At 47.6% G+C, this 19102-nt stretch overlaps 1 protein-coding gene across 2 annotated transcripts in view; it reads right to left on the bottom strand.

Annotated features, from left to right (window-relative positions):
* The window catches only part of ASPA (aspartoacylase), a 75080-nt gene that overhangs the window by 17525 nt on the left and 38453 nt on the right, over positions 1-19102 (bottom strand). Inside the window, exon 5 of one of the 2 annotated variants that reach the window (XM_063955818.1) lies at positions 7787-7894. The exons of the other annotated variant lie outside the window; for it this stretch is intronic. Coding sequence (XP_063811888.1) covers positions 7787-7894 — 108 coding nt within the window. The remainder of the gene's footprint in view (positions 1-7786; positions 7895-19102) is intronic. 2 annotated transcript variants of the gene reach the window in all.

Genomic DNA, 19102 nt, shown 5'->3' with positions numbered 1-19102 from the left:
CTGTACTCTTTGATCAGTTACGTTCTGCTGTAATTTTTTCTAAAATTGACCTGAGAGGAGCTTACAACCTCATCCGAATTAAATCTGGAGATGAGTGGAAGACGGCTTTCAGTACTCAGTCAGGTCACTACGAATACCTGGTGATGCCGTTCGGCCTGTCTAATGCTCCAGCAGTTTTTCAAGACCTCATTAACGATGTGCTCCGTGACTTCCTAGGGAAATTTGTGGTCGTTTATTTAGACGACATCTTGATTTTTTCTGAATCGATGGAACAACATATCACCCAGGTGCGTCTGGTTCTTCAAAAGTTACGTGAGAATCGTTTATATGCCAAGCTGGAGAAGTGTGAATTTCACGTCACGAAAGTATCTTTTTTAGGTTACATAATTTCCCCTCAGGGATTTTCCATGGAACCTAAGAAGCTTCAGGCCATCCTTAATTGGGGGCAACCCACCAATTTAAAAGCAATTCAGCGCTTTTTAGGGTTTGCGAATTATTATAGGAGGTTCATTCATTCTTTTTCTGACCTGGTTGCTCCCATTGTGGCTCTGACAAAGAAAGGAGCGGATCCTACCAACTGGTCGCATGAAGCTGAGTGGTCCTTCCAGGCTCTGAAACAAGCCTTTGTCTCAGCTCCAGTCCTCAGACATCCTAATCCGGAATTGCCCTTTGTTGTGGAGGTTGATGCCTCAGAGGTTGGAATGGGGGCTGTCCTTTCTCAAAAGGATCCGGTGTCTTTGGACTTACATCCTTGTGCCTTTATGTCCAGGAAGTTCTCCTCCGCTGAATCCAATTATGACGTTGGTAATCGGGAGTTACTGGCGGTAAAGTGGGCTTTTGAGGAGTGGAGGCATTGGCTGGAAGGAGCGAAGCATGCTATTTCGGTATTGACTGACCATAAGAACCTGCAATACATTGAATCAGCTAAACGGCTTAATGCCCGGCAGGCACGTTGGGCATTATTTTTTACTCGTTTCAAATTTATAATCACTTTCAGGCCTGGTTCCAAGAATACTAAAGCTGATGCCCTGTCACGTAGCTTTCTTTCGGTTCACAATAACAATCCTGTTGTTACCCCAATACTTCCATCTTTGGTCATCCGGGCAGGCCTCACACAGGATTTATTTACCCAGTTAAACCAACTTCAACATCAAGCTCCTAGATTTACTCCTGCTGGTCGTCTTTACGTTCCTGAATTTTTGAGAGCTACTGTTTTAACTGAATTCCATGACAACAAAGTTTCAGGGCATCCGGGAATCACTAAAACATTGGAGTTAGTCTCTCGCTCAGTATGGTGGCCTAGTATTTCTAAAGACGTTAGGGAATTTGTTTATTCATGTCAGGTTTGTGCACAGCATAAGGTTCCCCGTTCCTTGCCTATAGGGCAACTTTTGCCCTTAAGTGTCCCTCTCAGGCCATGGTCTCATTTTTCCATGGATTTTGTGGTTGACCTTCCCCTTTCAGCCGGATTCCGAGTCATATGGGTGGTAGTGGACCGTTTTAGTAAAATTGCTCATTTTATTGCTCTTCCCCGATTGCCTTCTGCTCAAGGGTTGGCAGTTTTGTTCCTCCGCCATGTGTTCAGGCTTCATGGGTTGCCCACTGATATTATTTCTGATCGGGGTCCACAATTCGTCGCACAATTCTGGAAATGTTTTTGTGCTTCATTAAAGATGAAACTGTCGTTAACATCCGGTTACCACCCACAATCCAACGGGCAAACCGAACGAGTTAACCAGTCATTGAAACAATATCTGCGCTTGTATTCAGACAAACTCCAGAATGATTGGTCCGAGTTTCTTCCTTTGGCTGAATTTGCTTACAATAATTCTTGTCATTCCTCCACTAAAGAGTCTCCTTTCTTTTCAGTTTTTGGTTTTCACCCCAGAGCTAATTCTTTTTTTCATCATTCTCCAGTCTCCTCGCTGACTTTGACCTCCCATCTCAGAGCAATTTGGAAAAAGGTGCACCTTGCTCTCAGAAGGGCGGCCTTTCGAGAGAAGAAATTTTCTGACAGGCTCCGACGTCCTTGCACTTTTAGGGTGGGAGATAAGGTGTGGTTGTCAACTCGCAACATCATGCTTCGACAATCCTCGGCTAGACTGGGACCCAAATTTATTGGACCATTTCTTATTATTAAAAGAGTCAACCCAGTTGCCTTTCGGCTACGTTTACCAAGATCTCTCAAGATTGGAAATACGTTTCACTGTTCCCTGTTGAAACAATACGTTTCTTCCAGTAGATTTCCTCGGAGGATCTCTCAGGGTAGATCTCCAGTGGATGTACAGGGACAACAGGAGTTCTTGGTAGAGAAAGTTCTTGATTCCAAATTGTCCCGGGGTCGGCTTTATTTTTTAGTTCACTGGAAAGGCTATGGTCCGGAGGAAAGGTCTTGGGTCCTAGATAAGGATCTTCATGCCCCTAGGCTCAAGAGGGCATTTTTTCAGGAATTTCCTCAGAAACCTGGCTTTAGGGGTTCCTTGACCCCTCCTCAAGGGAGGGGGGGTACTGTTAGGCGCCGGGGTCCGCAATGTCCGCGCGGCCCGGCGCCTAGCAACTAGGGACGCCGTGCGCGTTCAGCCGCCGGCTTCCTAGCAACGCTAGACGCCGGGCGCGCTGAGCCGCACGGACCCTAGCAACACTTGTCTTCTGGCCGTGCAGCAAGGCAGCTGCACGGCATTAATACCAATCAGGCTCTGAACAGCTGATTGGAGGACTCCCTGCTAAATACCTGCCCAGTGCTGCACACAGACGCCGGTAATAGCTTCCTGCATGCTGCCTTGGTTTGCTGAACGTCTGTTCCTGTCCTGCTGTATCCGGTCATTCCTGTCCTCAGAAGTTCTGTATCTTGGAGTTGTCATCTCATCCCAAGAAGTCGTTTGGTCCCCTGTTATCCTCAACGATCACCAGAGAATATCGTGTGGTGTTCGTGAGTTACGGCTCTGCCGTATGTTGTGGCTCAGCTGCCTTTTCTTTATATTCTGTTTCGGAGCATTTGCGGAGGGTTCCGCTTCCACAAGTCCTCTCCGGACCTCGGCGGTGCCGGGTAGGAGAGTGGACAAGTGGATATTTTGGTTGTCCCTTTCCATGGCGGTTTTTCCGCACATATTCTAGTTTTTAGTTTCTTGTAGCCCCTGGCCTGGTTGTTTAGTCAGAGGGCCCCTTGTTATCACCCTGTCTCGGATTTCCCTTTGTCGCCCATTAAGACCTGAGGGGGCATCGGAGTTGGGCAGACATAATCCGCCCTTCAAACACGGCTGCCATGGGCTCAAGCAACCATAGTCTCGCAGGGGATTTCTGACAGCACGGGCGAGACAACGGAGTTAGGGCGCCAAGGGCTATTTTCCATTCCCGCTCCCTTCCCCAGCATTTCGTTCCAGTGCTCCGGTCCTCGCAAAAGATCTCCTCAGACCAGAGTGCTGGAATCATAACAGGTGCCTCCCCCGCAATTGATACCCCCCTTATGCATCTGAAGCTGCTGATGCTTCTGGTGATGGGACTTGAACACACAGCCCCTCCCCCCTAAGCGATACACACACACACCCTCAGCGATGGACAAACACCTTTCCCCGTGATCGACCACCCCTCTCACGCATTAACAACTACTTAGGTATATGAAGCTGCTGCTCATGGAGGCTGGAGATGAGAGCTGCATGCACAGGACAAGGTCTTCTAAGATTTCCTTGTAGACAACATTAAGCATTTTTCCTCCTACCGTCAACACAAAAGTTTTCATTTTGACGTGACATTCGAAAGGGCCACGTAAAGTTGTCCATGAGAAAAACACTCCCAACTTAGATCAACTCCATTTAATTTCATGCCAAAGCAGACTCTTACCGGGAATTGGACTCAAGCAGAGACGTGTTGATGCAATAACAGACGCATTTACTATGGGCATGCGCCGTGTGTAGTCTCTCACGACCATCCGTGCATGCACCTCTGATCATCCACTCGCTGGGAAGGACATTTATCTTTTACTTACTTCACTAATTACACTATAAGAAGAGACACCTATAAGGCAAGTCACCTACAGGAATGTTAGGTTCTGGTGGAATTATACCCTCTGGATATTTCTATCAATATTTGTAAGACGGATACAGGTTGAGTATCCCATATCCCAATATTCAGAAATACATCGGAAACCTTTGTTTTCTGATGGCTCCATGTACACAAACTTTGTTTAATACACAAAGTTATTAAAAATATTGTATTAAATGACCTTCAGGCTGTGTGTATAAGGTGTACATGAAACATAAATGAATTGTGTGAATGTACACACACTTTGTTTAATGCACAAAGTTATTAAAAATATTGGCTAAAATGACCCCACCGGCATAGATGTGTATAAAAGCGGTGCAGTGCAAGGCTTTTATAGCCCTCCCTGCCCCGCATACTCTCTGAGCCCCGGAGACTCCTCTGCGCGTGATGTCACAGAAGTGCTTCCCCGCCACAGCCGTGCCCAGATCCCCAGAGGCCCTGACTCCACAACACAGCACCTGGGCTGCCGGCCTGGAACCCCCGAGATGGCTAATGTAACGGATAGAGTGGATGATATTGCGGAGGGTAATGTCCGCAGCACCACCACACCAACCCCTCCCCCACCCGCGGCACCCCTGCAACCGCCCCTCCCCCACCAGCGCCACCCCCGGACCCCCCCATCCACTCCTCCCCCGCACCTGCCACTCCCCCAACCACAGCATCTACTAGGTGATTCATGAGGCCCTGTGTGCGCTGTTCACGCCCATGCAAGGGGCTACGAGCCCATAACCATTGCACGCCCTTTGTCCGTGCAAAATTTTACCACTCACACAATTATGATTGGAGGTAATACTCCATATAATAAAGGGCGTGCAAGGGTTTAGGCCCCTTACGACGGTGTGAAGAGCGCAATGAATCACCTAGTATATATATATATATATATACACACACACACACACACACACACACACACATATATATAAATGCAGGTTGAGTATCCCATATCCAAATATTCCGAAATAAGGAATATTCCGAAATACGGACTTTTTTGAGCGAGAGTGAGATAGTGGAACCTTTGTTTTCTGATGGCTCAATGTACACAAACTTTGTTAAACACACAAAGTTAATAAAAATATTGTATTAAATGACCTTCAGACTGTGTGTATAAGGTGTATATAAAACATAAATGATTTGTGTGTATGAACACAAACTTTGTTTGATGCACAAAGTATATTATAACATTGGCTGGAATTACATTCAGGCTGTGTGTATAAGGTGTATATGAAACATAAATGCATTCTGTGCTTAGACTTGGGTCCCATCGCCATGATATCTCATTATGGTATGCAATTATTCCAAAATACGGAAAAATCCGATATCCAAAATACTTCTGGTCCCAAGCATTTTGGATAAGGAATACTCAACCTGTATATATATATATATATATATATATATGAGATAAGTAGATAAATAGAGACATAGGTAGGATGTAGATAGATATGATATAGCTACAGTATATAGAAGACATAATGATATAATGTAGGTAAAGATGTGGTAGACAGACAGACAGACAGACAGACACAGACAGACAGACAGACAGACAGACAGACAGACAGACAGATAGATAGATAGATAGATAGATAGATAGATAGATAGATAGATAGATAGATAGATAGAAAGGTATGTAGATATAACATAGATAGCCGGACGAGCCTGGGGGCACATACAAATAGTTACATTTTTTAATGTTTATATGTGTGTGTGTGTGTGTGTGGGGGGGGGGGGGGGGTATACTGTTTGCACTGGGAGCCAAAATGTCTAGAAACGGCTCTGGGTAGGTAGATAGATATGACAAATACAGTATATAGTATGCAGTAGGTAGATAAATATAGATATGAGGTAGATAGATGTGACAAATATATAGATATGAGGTACTGTACATAGAATAATATAGGTATGAGGTAGATGGGTGTAGTATGGTATGCCGGCGGTCGGGCTCCCAGCGCCGGGAGGCCGACCGCCGGCATACCGACAGTGTGGCGAGCGCAAATGAGCCCCTTGCGGGCTCGCTGCGCTGGGCACACGCTATTTTATTCTCCCTCCAGGGGGGTCATGGACCCCCACGAGGGAAAATAAGTGTCGGTATGCCGGCTGTCGGGATTCCGGCGCCGGTATACTGTGCGCCGGGATCCCGACAGCCGGCATACTGAAGACCACCCGAGGTAGATAGCCATGACATACCTAGATGTACAGATATGAGGTAGGTAGATATGCCATAGATCAGTGAGACCGGGGACTTACTTTTGCAGAGTGGGTGGGTGCCTGGGGACATGTTCCTCTGCAGCCAATCCTCTGACTCCCGATTAAATGATTAATATCTCCCTGGCCCAGCTGCAGGGAGGACTGGACAAAGTGGAGCTAGAGCAAGCCCTTTGGCGCCTTTCCTGGATGCAGCGGCCTCTGCACCCGGCATGCAGATGGCCAAAGCACCCTGTCAGCATATTGAGAAGGTGGACATGGCGTGAAGGCAGCACTGGCACCCAGCATGGAGTACTACACAAGGAGCAAAGGAGAAGACCATGTCTGCGTGTGGCTGCACTCTCTGACCTGGAGGATTTAAGTAACTTTAACGCGCAGGTAGTGTGTGGGGGGTGTTGCTAATACAGTATAATACAAACAGGGTCAGAGCTGGAGGTGCCATGGTGCTATTATGTACTTGACAAGAAAGTCCCTTTATTTTAACCACAATTTACCTAGATGATTCGACTGGTACCTCCAATGGTTTGCACAATTTTTGATGGCACCACGCTTTCCCCATACAAATGTATAGCTCCTTTTAGAACACAAGGGGCTGCCTTTGGGCTGACCAGCTAACAAGGGGCTAGTAAGAGAGCCAACATAGTGGGTCTTTCCGAGTTGATCGCTCGCTAGCAGTTTTTAGCAGCCGTGCAAACGCATAGTCGCCGGCCACGGGGGAGTGTATTTTTGCTTTGCAGGAGTGCGAACGCCTGTGCAGCAGAGCGCCTGCAAACACATTTTGTGCAAAACAAGACCAGCCTTGTAGTTACTTATCCTGTGCGATGATTGCTGCAACGAGTGACACGGTAATGACATCAGATACCCGCCCAGCAAACGCCCGACTACGCCTGCGTTTTTCCAAACACTCCCAGTCAGTTGACACCCAGAAACTCCCACTTCCTGTCAATCTCCTGGCGTTCGGCTGTGCGATTGGAATCGTTGGTAGAACCAGTGCAAAACCACAAAGGACTTCGTACCCGTACGACGCGCGTGCGAATTGCGGTGCATACGGTGCATTTCACTGATCGCTACGCAGTGAACAACGGCAGCTAGCGATCAACTTGGAATGACCCCCATAACCCGATGTCCTCACAAATTGGGATAATTTTCTACAATGACAGTTTTGGATAATTCGATAAAACTTTATGCAGGTATTGTTCTTGGCCATAGAACACACTTAAGTGATGCTGCCACAAAAGAGGGATACATTAAATATCAGGACTTTCTAAGTAAAAGGTAAAAAGTCAATAATTATCTGGATCACAGCAACTAAAACGCAAAAAAGAAATAAACTGGAAGAAATGTTATGGTGCTAGTCAAATTCGTGAATGTAGAGTGAAGGACTGAAGGAAGCAAGGAAAGAGACAGAAGAAAACTGAATATGAAATGTAGAAACAAATCATTTACCACAAATGCAAGGCTATAGATTCTTACTATTAAATTAGAATTGTGCTTTAAGTTCAATATTTCAAATATCTAATAGAAAATGTTGCACCTCACACATCTGTACCTTGGTTGAAGCACTGCATGAAATTAAGAGCATATTTTACTGTTCTCCTCATTTTATCCAGAATATCCGCTCGAAGAACACCTTGAGGTTGAGGTCCTACTTCTATGCCTGTCAAACACAATAATTGTCAATTTAATGTGTGCACAGTAGAATATAATGAACCTGAAGTTCTTTGTAGAATTGCATCTCTCTTGAGACACTACTGGGGCAGTCATCTATATATATATATATATATATATATTATATATATAAATATTCTATATTTGAGGGGAAGCCCAAGACTAGGACAACCCAGCAGCACAGCAGAGAAGAGGCTCTGGTATTTTAATTTAATAATGTACGTTTATTAACAGCTTTGTATTGACCACTAGCAGTCAGGAGCCGATTGGCTGGTACTTTATCTCCAGCGACTTTATCTCCATCCAAGGCTTAAGGGGGGTACTCACGGAGCGATATTCTAAGCAATCTGACTAGATTGCTTAGAATATCAGCATGATCGCTCTGTGTGTAGCCCCCTCAGCGATAGCGATGCGCGGCCCCGCACATCGCTATCGCTGCTGCTAGATTGGCCTGCATGCAGGCCAATCTAGCGGGTCGCTCACTTCATCCGCTGGGTGAAATGAGCGTCTCCCCCGTCTCCCCCCGCACGCTCAGCACAGATCGCGCTGTGCTGAGCGGCAGGAGAGATGTGTGCTGAGCGGTTCGCTCAGCACACATCTCTCCTGCATCGGCCCGTGGGTACTGGGCTTTAGTAAGTAGACACCTTAATGTCACAACTGAGGGCCTGAGCTGACGGGAGGCAGCCTCAGTTGTAGGGGCTGAGATGTACCGGAACCTGGGAGGTTGTATCAGACCCCTGGACATGTAAGTAACATAAATAATAACTGCCCGAAGGCGTGACCACGACAACTTGGATAAAAGTCAATGATGTTTATTATGACAACTCCGCAACACAGCAGCAGTAAAAGAAAACGTAAAAGTCAGCAAAGAATAAATACAGTTCCTGGGTACTACAGGATGGCAGGAGCCACAGGGCACTGGTAGTGTGAGATAGTTCTTATGATCTTCTAGATGGAAAGTCCTTACCAGGCCCGACTGTAGCAATGGAGATAACCCAGGATTGTGCCAGCTGGTGTTCCAGGAAAAGCTGGGTTGCTGAAGATAAAACAGCTGCTGTGGATACTGGCTGGAACCAGACTGTTGTTAGCACGGAGTGAATACTGGCTGGAACCAGTTAAATAATAAATGAACTTGGGAGCGATGAAATATGAACTGAAATGTAGAACTTGAGAGCGGAGAAATAATAATACCGGTGGAGAGTGGTAAAGTGTAGAAAGGACACCGGCCCTTTAAGGGAAGCTGTACTCTGCTGGAAGCTGAGCTGGAAGCAGGTAATGTTGTAGCTGGAAACAGATGAATCCACAATGGATTGGAGAGTCAGGCTACACCGCAGGTGGAATGCTGGTGCGGGTCTCTATGGTGGAAGTCTTGAGACAGGAGCTGGAACCTGGAAGACAATCACAGGAGAGAGACAAACAGGAACTAGGTTTGACAACCAAAGCACTGACGCCTTCCTTGCTCAGGCACAGTGTATTTATACCTGCAGCAAGGAAGGGATTGGCTAGGCAATTATGCAGATTATCAATACTGAGAACAGATTGGTGGAAATGATCAGCTGACAGAATCCAAGATGACTGCGCCCATGCAGACACTTGGAGGGAAGTTTGGTTTGTAATCCATGTGGTAATGAAAACAGTAATGGCGGTGCCGGCCACCGGAGACAGGAGGCGCCAGGCTGACAGATGCACATCCAACCACGCGGACACAGCGGAGGCCGCGGCTGACGTAATCGCCACTCAGACACTCTGCATGCAGAAGTTCAGGGATGGCGGCGGAGGCCGCGGGAGACGCCATGCCAGGTGTAATATGGCGTTTACTGTGACAGCGTCCCAGAGTGACAGGAGAGGATACAGGAATGTACACATCAGGATAACAGATGGGATCCGGTCCTGGAGCGCTGAGCCAGCCTTAGGAGGCATCTGATGGGTAAGAAATGGCGTCCAGATACCCGGATCGTGACAGCACCCCCCCCCTTTAGGAGTGGCCCCAGGACACTTCTTTGGCTTTTGAGGAAACTTGGAATGGAATCTCCGGACCAAGGCAGGAGCATGGACATCAGAAGCATTGGTCCATGAACGTTCCTCAGGACCATAACCCTTCCAGTCAATAAGATATTGTAGTTGACCGTAACGGTGACGTGAGTCCAGGATCTTGGCCACTTCATACTCAACGCCTCGTTGAGTTTGGACTTTCGGAGTTGGAGGAAGTGAGGAATGAAACCGATTCAAGATCAGCGGTTTCAACAGGGAAACATGGAATGTCCTGGGTATTTTTAAGAAGGGAGGCAACTGGAGTCTGTAAGCAACAGGATTGATGACTTGTTCAATCTTGAAAGGACCGATATAGCGAGGTGCAAACTTCATACTGGGAACTCTTAACCTCAAATTCTTCGTGGATAACCATACCCGATCACCCACCTTGAGAGCAGGAACTGCTCGACGCTTCTTATCCGCAAACTTCTTGTACCTGAACGATGCCTTGAGCAGAGCTGATCGTACGCTCTTCCAGATATTGGCAAACTGATGCAAGGTGATATCCACTGCGGGAACAGAAGTTGCTGGAAGCGGTTGGAACTCAGGGACTTTAGGGTGGAATCCAAAGTTAGTGAAGAATGGTGTTGAAGCAGATGAAGAATGATACTGGTTGTTATGACAGAACTCGGCCCAGGGAAGTAATTGAACCCAGTCATCTTGAGAGGAGGACACATAGATGCGGAGGAAGGCCTCCAAGTCCTGATTCACCCTCTCGGTTTGACCATTGGTCTGAGGATGGTAAGCCGTGGAAAACTTTAGCTTGACTTGGAGGACTTGACATAAACTTCGCCAGAATTTGGCTGTGAATTGAACTCCTCGATCAGAGATAATTTCTTCAGGAAGACCGTGGAGTCGGAAGATCTCTTGTATGAATACTTGAGCCAACTTGGAAGCTGACGGAAGACCGGTGAGAGGAATGAAGTGTGCCATCTTGGTGAACCGGTCAACTACCACCCAGATGGTATTGAACTTGTTGCACATGGGTAAGTCTGTAATGAAATCCATCGACAAGTGGGTCCATGGTCGACGGGGAACGGATAGTGGAACCAGTTGCCCCGCAGGCGACTGGCGGGATACTTTATGTTGGGCACACTTTGGGCAAGATGCAATAAACTCCAAGACGTCCTTTTTCAGAGTTGGCCACCAATAGGACCTAGAGATAAACTCCAGGGTTTTTTGGATACCTGTATGTCCGGCAAAACGGGAAGCATGGGCCCAATGCATGAGCTTCTTCCTTAGCATCGGCTTCACAAAACTTTTCCCTGATGGGGGCGTAGAGTCCATCCCTACCGTGGAGAATGCCAACGGACTTATAATAGGATGCTTGTCTGAAGACTCTGACTCATTTTCTTGCTCCCATGAGCGGGAAAGGGCATCGGCCTTGCGATTCTGAGAGCCCGGACAGAACTGGAGTTTAAAGTCGAACCTGGAAAAGAAAAGTGCCCATCTGGCCTGACGAGGGTTGAGACATTGTGCGCCTTTCAAATATAGAAGGTTCTTGTGGTCTGTAAGGATGGTGATTGAATGAGAAGCTCCCTCCAACAGATATCTCCACTCCTCTAGAGCGAGCTTGATGGCTAGCAACTCCTGGTCGCCAATGGCATAGTTGCGCTCCGCTGGGGAGAACTTCCGTGAGAAGAAACTGCAAGGATGTAAATGGCCATCTTTAGCCCTCTGAGATAACACCGCTCCTACTCCAACGGAGGAGGCATCCACCTCTAGGATGAAAGGAGAGTCGATGTCAGGCTGTTTCAGGACAGGCGCAGAGATGAACCTCTGTTTTAAAAGATGAAAAGCTTGCATGGCTTCTTCAGACCACTTGGACGGGTTAGCACCCTTCTTGGTGAAAGCAGTAATAGGCGCCACAATGGTGGAAAAGTCTCGTATAAACTTTCGGTAATAATTGGCGAACCCTAAGAACCTCTGGACCCCTTTGAGGGTTAAGGGTACCGGCCAATTCTGAATTGCTTGTAGTTTCTCAGGATCCATCTCTAGTCCGGAACCGGACACAATGTACCCTAGAAACGGAATGGACTTGACTTCAAAGACGCATTTCTCTAATTTGCAATAGAGATGATTGACACGGAGACGGGACAGAACCTCCTTTACCCAAAAACGATGTTCCTCTAAATTGTTGGCAAAAATGAGGATATCATCTAGATAGACCACGACATGACGGTATAGAATGTCTCTGAAGATCTCATTGACGAAATGCTGGAAGACAGCTGGAGCATTGCTCAATCCGAAGGGCATGACGAGGTACTCATAATGTCCGTCACGGGTGTTAAATGCGGTCTTCCACTCGTCACCCTCACGGATCCGGATGAGATTGTATGCACCTCGCAAGTCCAGCTTTGTAAAGATGGTAGCTCCGCTAACTCTGTCAAAGAGCTCAGTAATCAGGGGTAAAGGATAACGGTTCTTGATGGTAATGTCGTTCAAACCTCTGTAGTCGATGCACGGCCGCAGACCACCATCTTTCTTTTTTACAAAAAAGAAGCCTGCGCCGGCTGGAGAAGAAGAAGGTCGAATGAACCCCTTTGCTAGGTTCTCTTTAATATATTCCTCCATAGAATGCGTCTCAGGCAGAGACAACGGATAAGTTCGGCCTCGAGGTGGAACCTTCCCTGGAACGAGATCAATCGGACAGTCCCATTCTCTATGAGGAGGAAGGATATCAGCAGAAGCTTTACTGAACACATCCGTGAAATCTTGATATGGAGGAGGTGGAACATCAGACGACCTGGGGGAGGAAGAACAGACAGGCAATACTTTAAACAAACATGTCTCAGCACAGGAGGAACCCCATGCCAGGATTTGCGTAGTCGTCCAATCAATTGTAGGATTGTGAAGACGGAGCCATGGAAGGCCCAGGACCACAGGATGTGTGGCTCTTGGAATCACTAAAAAAGAAATAAGTTCGGAATGAAGAACTCCCACTCTCAGACGAACTGGTAGAGTCCTTAAAGAAATAACTGCATCAAAAATTTTGCTGCCATCCACGGCAGTTAAAGAAATGGACGAAGGAAGTCTCTCGGTGGGTAGGGACCACCGTTTAACATAGGCTTCGGTAATAAAGTTCCCAGCTGCTCCGGAATCAAGGAGGGCAATGACGTTCCGATAACGTTGAGCAACTTGAAGCGAGACTGGGAGATTACAATCTTGAGGAGATGGAGAGGAGATCATTACTCCTAGCCGGCCCTCTCCTTGGCGAGCTAGGATTTGGAGTTTCCCGGACGTTTGGGACAGGCATTAATGGTGTGAGACGGAGCTGCACAATAGAGACAGAGAAACTCGGAGAGACGTCTTCGGCGCTCAGCAGGAGTTAAACGGGAACGGCCAAGTTGCATGGGCTCATCTTTAGATGGTGACAGTTGACGAGGAGGAGGAGCAGAAGATTTCGGAGCAGATGATCTTCCACGCTCAGTTGCTCTCTCTCTGAAACGTAAATCAACTTTCGTGCAGAGTGAGATTAGCTCATCTAACTTAGAAGGTAAGTCTCTGGTAGCTAACTCATCTTTAATACGCTCAGATAAGCCATGCCAGAATGCAGCATACAGGGCCTCGTCGTTCCATGCCAGTTCGGATGCCAGGATCTGGAACTGTATCAGATATTGTCCTACAGTACGTGACCCCTGGCGTAAACGGAGAATCTCGGATGAAGCTGAGGTTACCCGGCCTGGCTCGTCGAAGATGCGCCTGAATGTTGACACGAAGGCAGTGTAGGAAGATAGCAGGGTGTCGGACCTCTCCCATAACGGTGATGCCCAATCAAGGGCTGAGCCACTGAGAAGAGAAATAATGTAGGCAATTTTTGTACGGTCACTGGGAAAATTGCCAGGTTGTAGCTCAAACTGAATCTCACACTGGTTGAGAAATCCCCTGCAGAATCTTGGAGATCCGTCAAATTTTGCTGGCGTTGGAAGATGAAGACGTGGAGCAGAAATGGGTAAGGTGGGTGGGGTTATAGCTGGAGTCACTGTGGTTGACGCACCAGACGCGCCTGATCCACGGAGAGTTGTCTGAATCCCATCCAGCCGAGTAGAGAGATCCTGGAGACAGCGGATGATGTGGCCCTGTGCAGCCTCCTGATGTTCTAGTCGGGCTGCCAGTTCTTGCATCGGCCTGGCCGCTTGATCCTGGTCTCCGGCTGGATTCATTAGGTCAGTGCTTACTGTCACAACTGAGGGCCTGAGCTGACGGGAGGCAGCCTCAGTTGTAGGGGCTGAGATGTACCGGAACCTGGGAGGTTGTATCAGACCCCTGGACATGTAAGTAACATAAATAATAACTGCCCGAAGGCGTGACCACGACAACTTGGATAAAAGTCAATGATGTTTATTATGACAACTCCGCAACACAGCAGCAGTAAAAGAAAACGTAAAAGTCAGCAAAGAATAAATACAGTTCCTGGGTACTACAGGATGGCAGGAGCCACAGGGCACTGGTAGTGTGAGATAGTTCTTATGATCTTCTAGATGGAAAGTCCTTACCAGGCCCGACTGTAGCAATGGAGATAACCCAGGATTGTGCCAGCTGGTGTTCCAGGAAAAGCTGGGTTGCTGAAGATAAAACAGCTGCTGTGGATACTGGCTGGAACCAGACTGTTGTTAGCACGGAGTGAATACTGGCTGGAACCAGTTAAATAATAAATGAACGTGGGAGCGATGAAATATGAACTGAAATGTAGAACTTGAGAGCGGAGAAATAATAATACCGGTGGAGAGTGGTAAAGTGTAGAAAGGACACCGGCCCTTTAAGGGAAGCTGTACTCTGCTGGAAGCTGAGCTGGAAGCAGGTAATGTTGTAGCTGGAAACAGATGAATCCACACTGGATTGGAGAGTCAGGCTACACCGCAGGTGGAATGCTGGTGCGGGTCTCTATGGTGGAAGTCTTGAGACAGGAGCTGGAACCTGGAAGACAATCACAGGAGAGAGACAAACAGGAACTAGGTTTGACAACCAAAGCACTGACGCCTTCCTTGCTCAGGCACAGTGTATTTATACCTGCAGCAAGGAAGGGATTGGCTAGGCAATTATGCAGATTATCAATACTGAGAACAGATTGGTGTAAATGATCAGCTGACAGAATCCAAGATGGCTGCGCCCATGCAGACACTTGGAGGGAAGTTTGGTTTGTAATCCATGTGGTAATGAAAACAGTAATGGCGGCGCCGGCCACCGGAGACAGGAGGCGCCAGGCTGACAGATGCACATCCAACCACGCGGACACAGCGGAGGCCGCGGCTGACGTAATCGCCACTCAGACACTCTGCATGCAGAAGTTCAGGGACGGCGGCGGAGGCCGCGGGAGACGCCATGCCAGGTGTAATATGGCGTTTACTGTGACAGCGTCCCAGAGTGACAGGAGAGGATACAGGAATGTACACATCAGGATAACAGATGGGATCCGGTCCTGGAGCGCTGAGCCAGCCTTAGGAGGCATCTGATGGGTAAGAAATGGCGTCCAGATACCCGGATCGTGACACTTAATCTCTCTAAAAGGGTTAGTACATCTACCCCTAAATCATCTGAAGCAGGTAGTTTTGGTATCAACTCTTTTAATGGTGTAGGGCAGAGATGACAATGTCACCAAGGTCACCACAAAGAGATGCTAATTCTTTTACAGAGTATAAATCTGTAAATCATTTCTGTACAAGGTCCAATTTATATACCTAACCAGCTCTCGTCTGGGTTTGCTTCATCTGCAAGAAAATAAAACTTCCCCACTGGTGCCAAGAAGTTAATTTTTACCACTGAAATGTATACTATTCCCTAGTGATGTGCACCGGACATTTTTCGGGTTTTGTGTTTTGGTTTTGGATTCGGTTCCGCGGCCGTGTTTTGGATTCGGACGCGTTTTGGCAAAACCTCACCGAAATTTTTTTGTCGGATTCGGGTGTGTTTTGGATTCGGGTGTTGTTTTCAAAAAACCCTAAAAAACAGCTTAAATCATAGAATTTGGGGGTCATTTTGATCCCATAGTATTATTAACCTCAATAACCATAATTTCCACTCATTTCCAGTCTATTCTGAACACCTCACACCTCACAATATAATGTTTAGTCCTAAAATTTGCACCGAGGTCACTGGATGGCTAAGCTAAGCGACACAAGTGGCCGACACAAACACCTGGCCCATCTAGGAGTGGCACTGCAGTGTCAGGCAGGATGGCACTTCAAAAAATTGTCCCCAAACAGCACATGATGCAAAGAAAAAAAAGAGGCGCACCAAGGTCGCTGTGTGACTAAGCTAAGCGACACAAGTGGCCGACACAAACACCTGGCCCATCTAGGAGTGGCACTGCAGTGTCAGGCAGGATGGCACTTCAAAAAAATAGTCCCCTAACAGCACATGATGCAAAGAAAAAAAGAGGCGCAATGAGGTAGCTGTGTGACTAAGCTAAGCGACCCAAGTGGCCGACACAAACACCTGGCCCATATAGAAGTGGCACTGCAGTGTCAGACAGGATGGCACTTCAAAAAAATTGTCCCCAAACAGCACATGATGCAAAGAAAAATGAAAGAAAAAAAGAGGTGCAAGATAGAATTGTCCTTGGGCCCTCCGACCCACCCTTATGTTGTATAAACAGGACATGCACACTTTAACGAACCCATCATTTCAGCGACAGGGTCTGCCACACGACTGTGACTGAAATGACTGGTTGGTTTGGGTCCCCACCAAAAAAGAAGCAATCAATCTCTCCTTGCACAAACTGGCTCTACAGAGGCAAGATGTCCCCCTCATCATCATCCTCCGATTCCTCACCTTTTTCACTGTGTACATCCCCCTCCTCACAGATTAGTAATTCGTCCCCACTGGAATCCACCATCTCAGTTGGAGGCAATTGCTGGTGAATGTTTCCACGGAGGAATTGATTATAATTCATTTTGATGAACATCATCTTCTCCACATTTTCTGGAAGTAACCTCGTACGCCGATTGCTGACAAGGTGAGCGGCTGCACTAAACACTCTTTCGGAGTACACACTGGAGGGAGGGCAACTTAGGTAGAATAAAGCCAGTTTGTGCAAGGGCCTCCAAATTGCCTCTTTTTTCTGCCAGTATACGTACGGACTGTCTGACGTGCCTACTTGGATGCGGTCACTCATATAATCCTCCACCATTCTTTCAATGGTGACAGAATCATATGCAGTGACAGTCGACGACATGTCAGTAATCGTTGCCAGGTCCTTCAGTCCGGACCAGATGTCAGCACTCGCTCCAGACTGCCCTGCATCACCGCCAGCGGGTGGGCTCGGAATTCTTAGCCTTTTCCTCGCACCCCCAGTTGCGGGAGAATGTGAAGGAGGAGCTGTTGACGGGTCACGTTCTGCTTGACTTGACAATTTTCTCACCAGCAGGTCTTTGAACCTCTGCAGACTTGTGTCTGCCGGAAAGAGAGATACAACGTAGGTTTTAAATCTAGGATCGAGCACGGTGGCCAAAATGTAGTGCTCTGATTTCAACAGATTGACGACCCGTGAATCCTGGTTAAGCGAATTAAGGGCTCCATCCACAAGTCCCACATGCCTAGCGGAATCGCTCTGTTTTAGCTCCTACTTTAATGTCTCCGGCTTCTTCTGCAAAATCCTGATGAGGGGAATGACCTGAACCTTGCACAACGTTGAAATCATTCTCCACTGCGCTTGAGTCAGGTGCATTCCCCCTCCTTTGCCTATATCGTGGGCAGATGTATAGGCTTGAATGGCCTTTTGCTGCTCCTCTGTCCTCTGAAGCATACAGAGGGTTGAATTCCACCTCGTTACCAGCTCTTGCTTCAGATGATGGCAGGGCAGGTTCAGGAATGTTTGGTGGTGCTCCAGTCTTCGGCACGCGGTGGCTGAATGCCGAAAGTGGCCCGCAATTCTTCGGCCACCGACAGCATCTCTTGCACTCCCCTGTCATTTTTTAAATAATTCTGCACCACCAAATTCAATGTATGTGCAAAACATGGGACGTGCTGGAATTTGCCCAGATGTAATGCACGCACAATATTGGTGGCGTTGTCCGATGTCACAAATCCCCAGGAGAGTCCAATTGGGGTAAGCCATTCTGCGATGATGTTCCTCAGTTTCCGTAAGAGGTTGTCAGCTGTGTGCCTCTTATGGAAAGCGGTGATACAAAGCATAGCCTGCCTAGGAACGAGTTGGCGTTTGCGAGATGCTGCTACTGGTGCCGCCGCTGCTGTTCTTGCTGCGGGAGGCAATACATCTACCCAGTGGGCTGTCACAGTCATATAGTCCTGAGTCTGCCCTGCTCCACTTGTCCACATGTCCGTGGTTAAGTGGACATTGGGTACAACTGCATTTTTTAGGACACTGGTGAGTCTTTTTCTGAGGTCTGTGTACATTTTCGGTATCGCCTGCCTAGAGAAATGGAACCTAGATGGTATTTGGTACCGGGGACACAGTACCTCAATCAAGTCTCTAGTTGCCTCTGAATTAACGATGGATACCGGAAACTAGTTTCTCACCACCCAGGCTGACAAGACCTCAGTTATCCGCTTTGCAGCAGGATGACTGCTGTGATACTTCATCTTCCTCGCAAAGGACTGTTGGACAGTCAATTGCTTACTGGAAGTAGTACAAGTGGTCTTCCGACTTCCCCTATGGGATGACGATCGACTCCCAGCAGCAACAACAGCAGCGCCAGCAGCAGTAGGCGTTACACTCAAGGATGCATCGGAGGAATCCCAGGCAGGAGAGGACTCGTCAGACTTGCCAGTGACATGGCCTGCAGGACTATTGGCTTTCCTGTGTAAGGAGGAAATTGACACTGAGGGAGTTGGTGGTGCGGTTTGCAGGAGCTTGGTTACAAGAGGAAGGGATTTAGTGGTTAGTGGACTGCTTCCGCTGTCATCCAAAGTTTTTGAACTTGTCACTGACTTATGATGAATGCGCTGCAGGTGACGTATAAGGGAGGATGTTCCGAGGTGGTTAACGTCCTTACCCCTACTTATTACAGCTTGACAAAGGCAACACACGGCTTGACACCTGTTGTCCGCATTTGTGTTGAAATAATTCCACACCGAAGAGCTGATTTTTTTTGTATTTTGACCAGGCATGTCAATGGCCATATTCATCCCACGGACAACAGGTGTCTCCCCGGTGCCTGACTTAAACAAACCACCTCACCATCAGAATCCTCCTTGTCAATTTCCT

This window comes from Pseudophryne corroboree, chromosome 2 (assembly GCF_028390025.1).
Source record: "Pseudophryne corroboree isolate aPseCor3 chromosome 2, aPseCor3.hap2, whole genome shotgun sequence".
Lineage (NCBI taxonomy): Eukaryota > Metazoa > Chordata > Amphibia > Anura > Myobatrachidae > Pseudophryne > Pseudophryne corroboree.
This window is presented reverse-complemented; position numbering and strand designations above follow the sequence as displayed.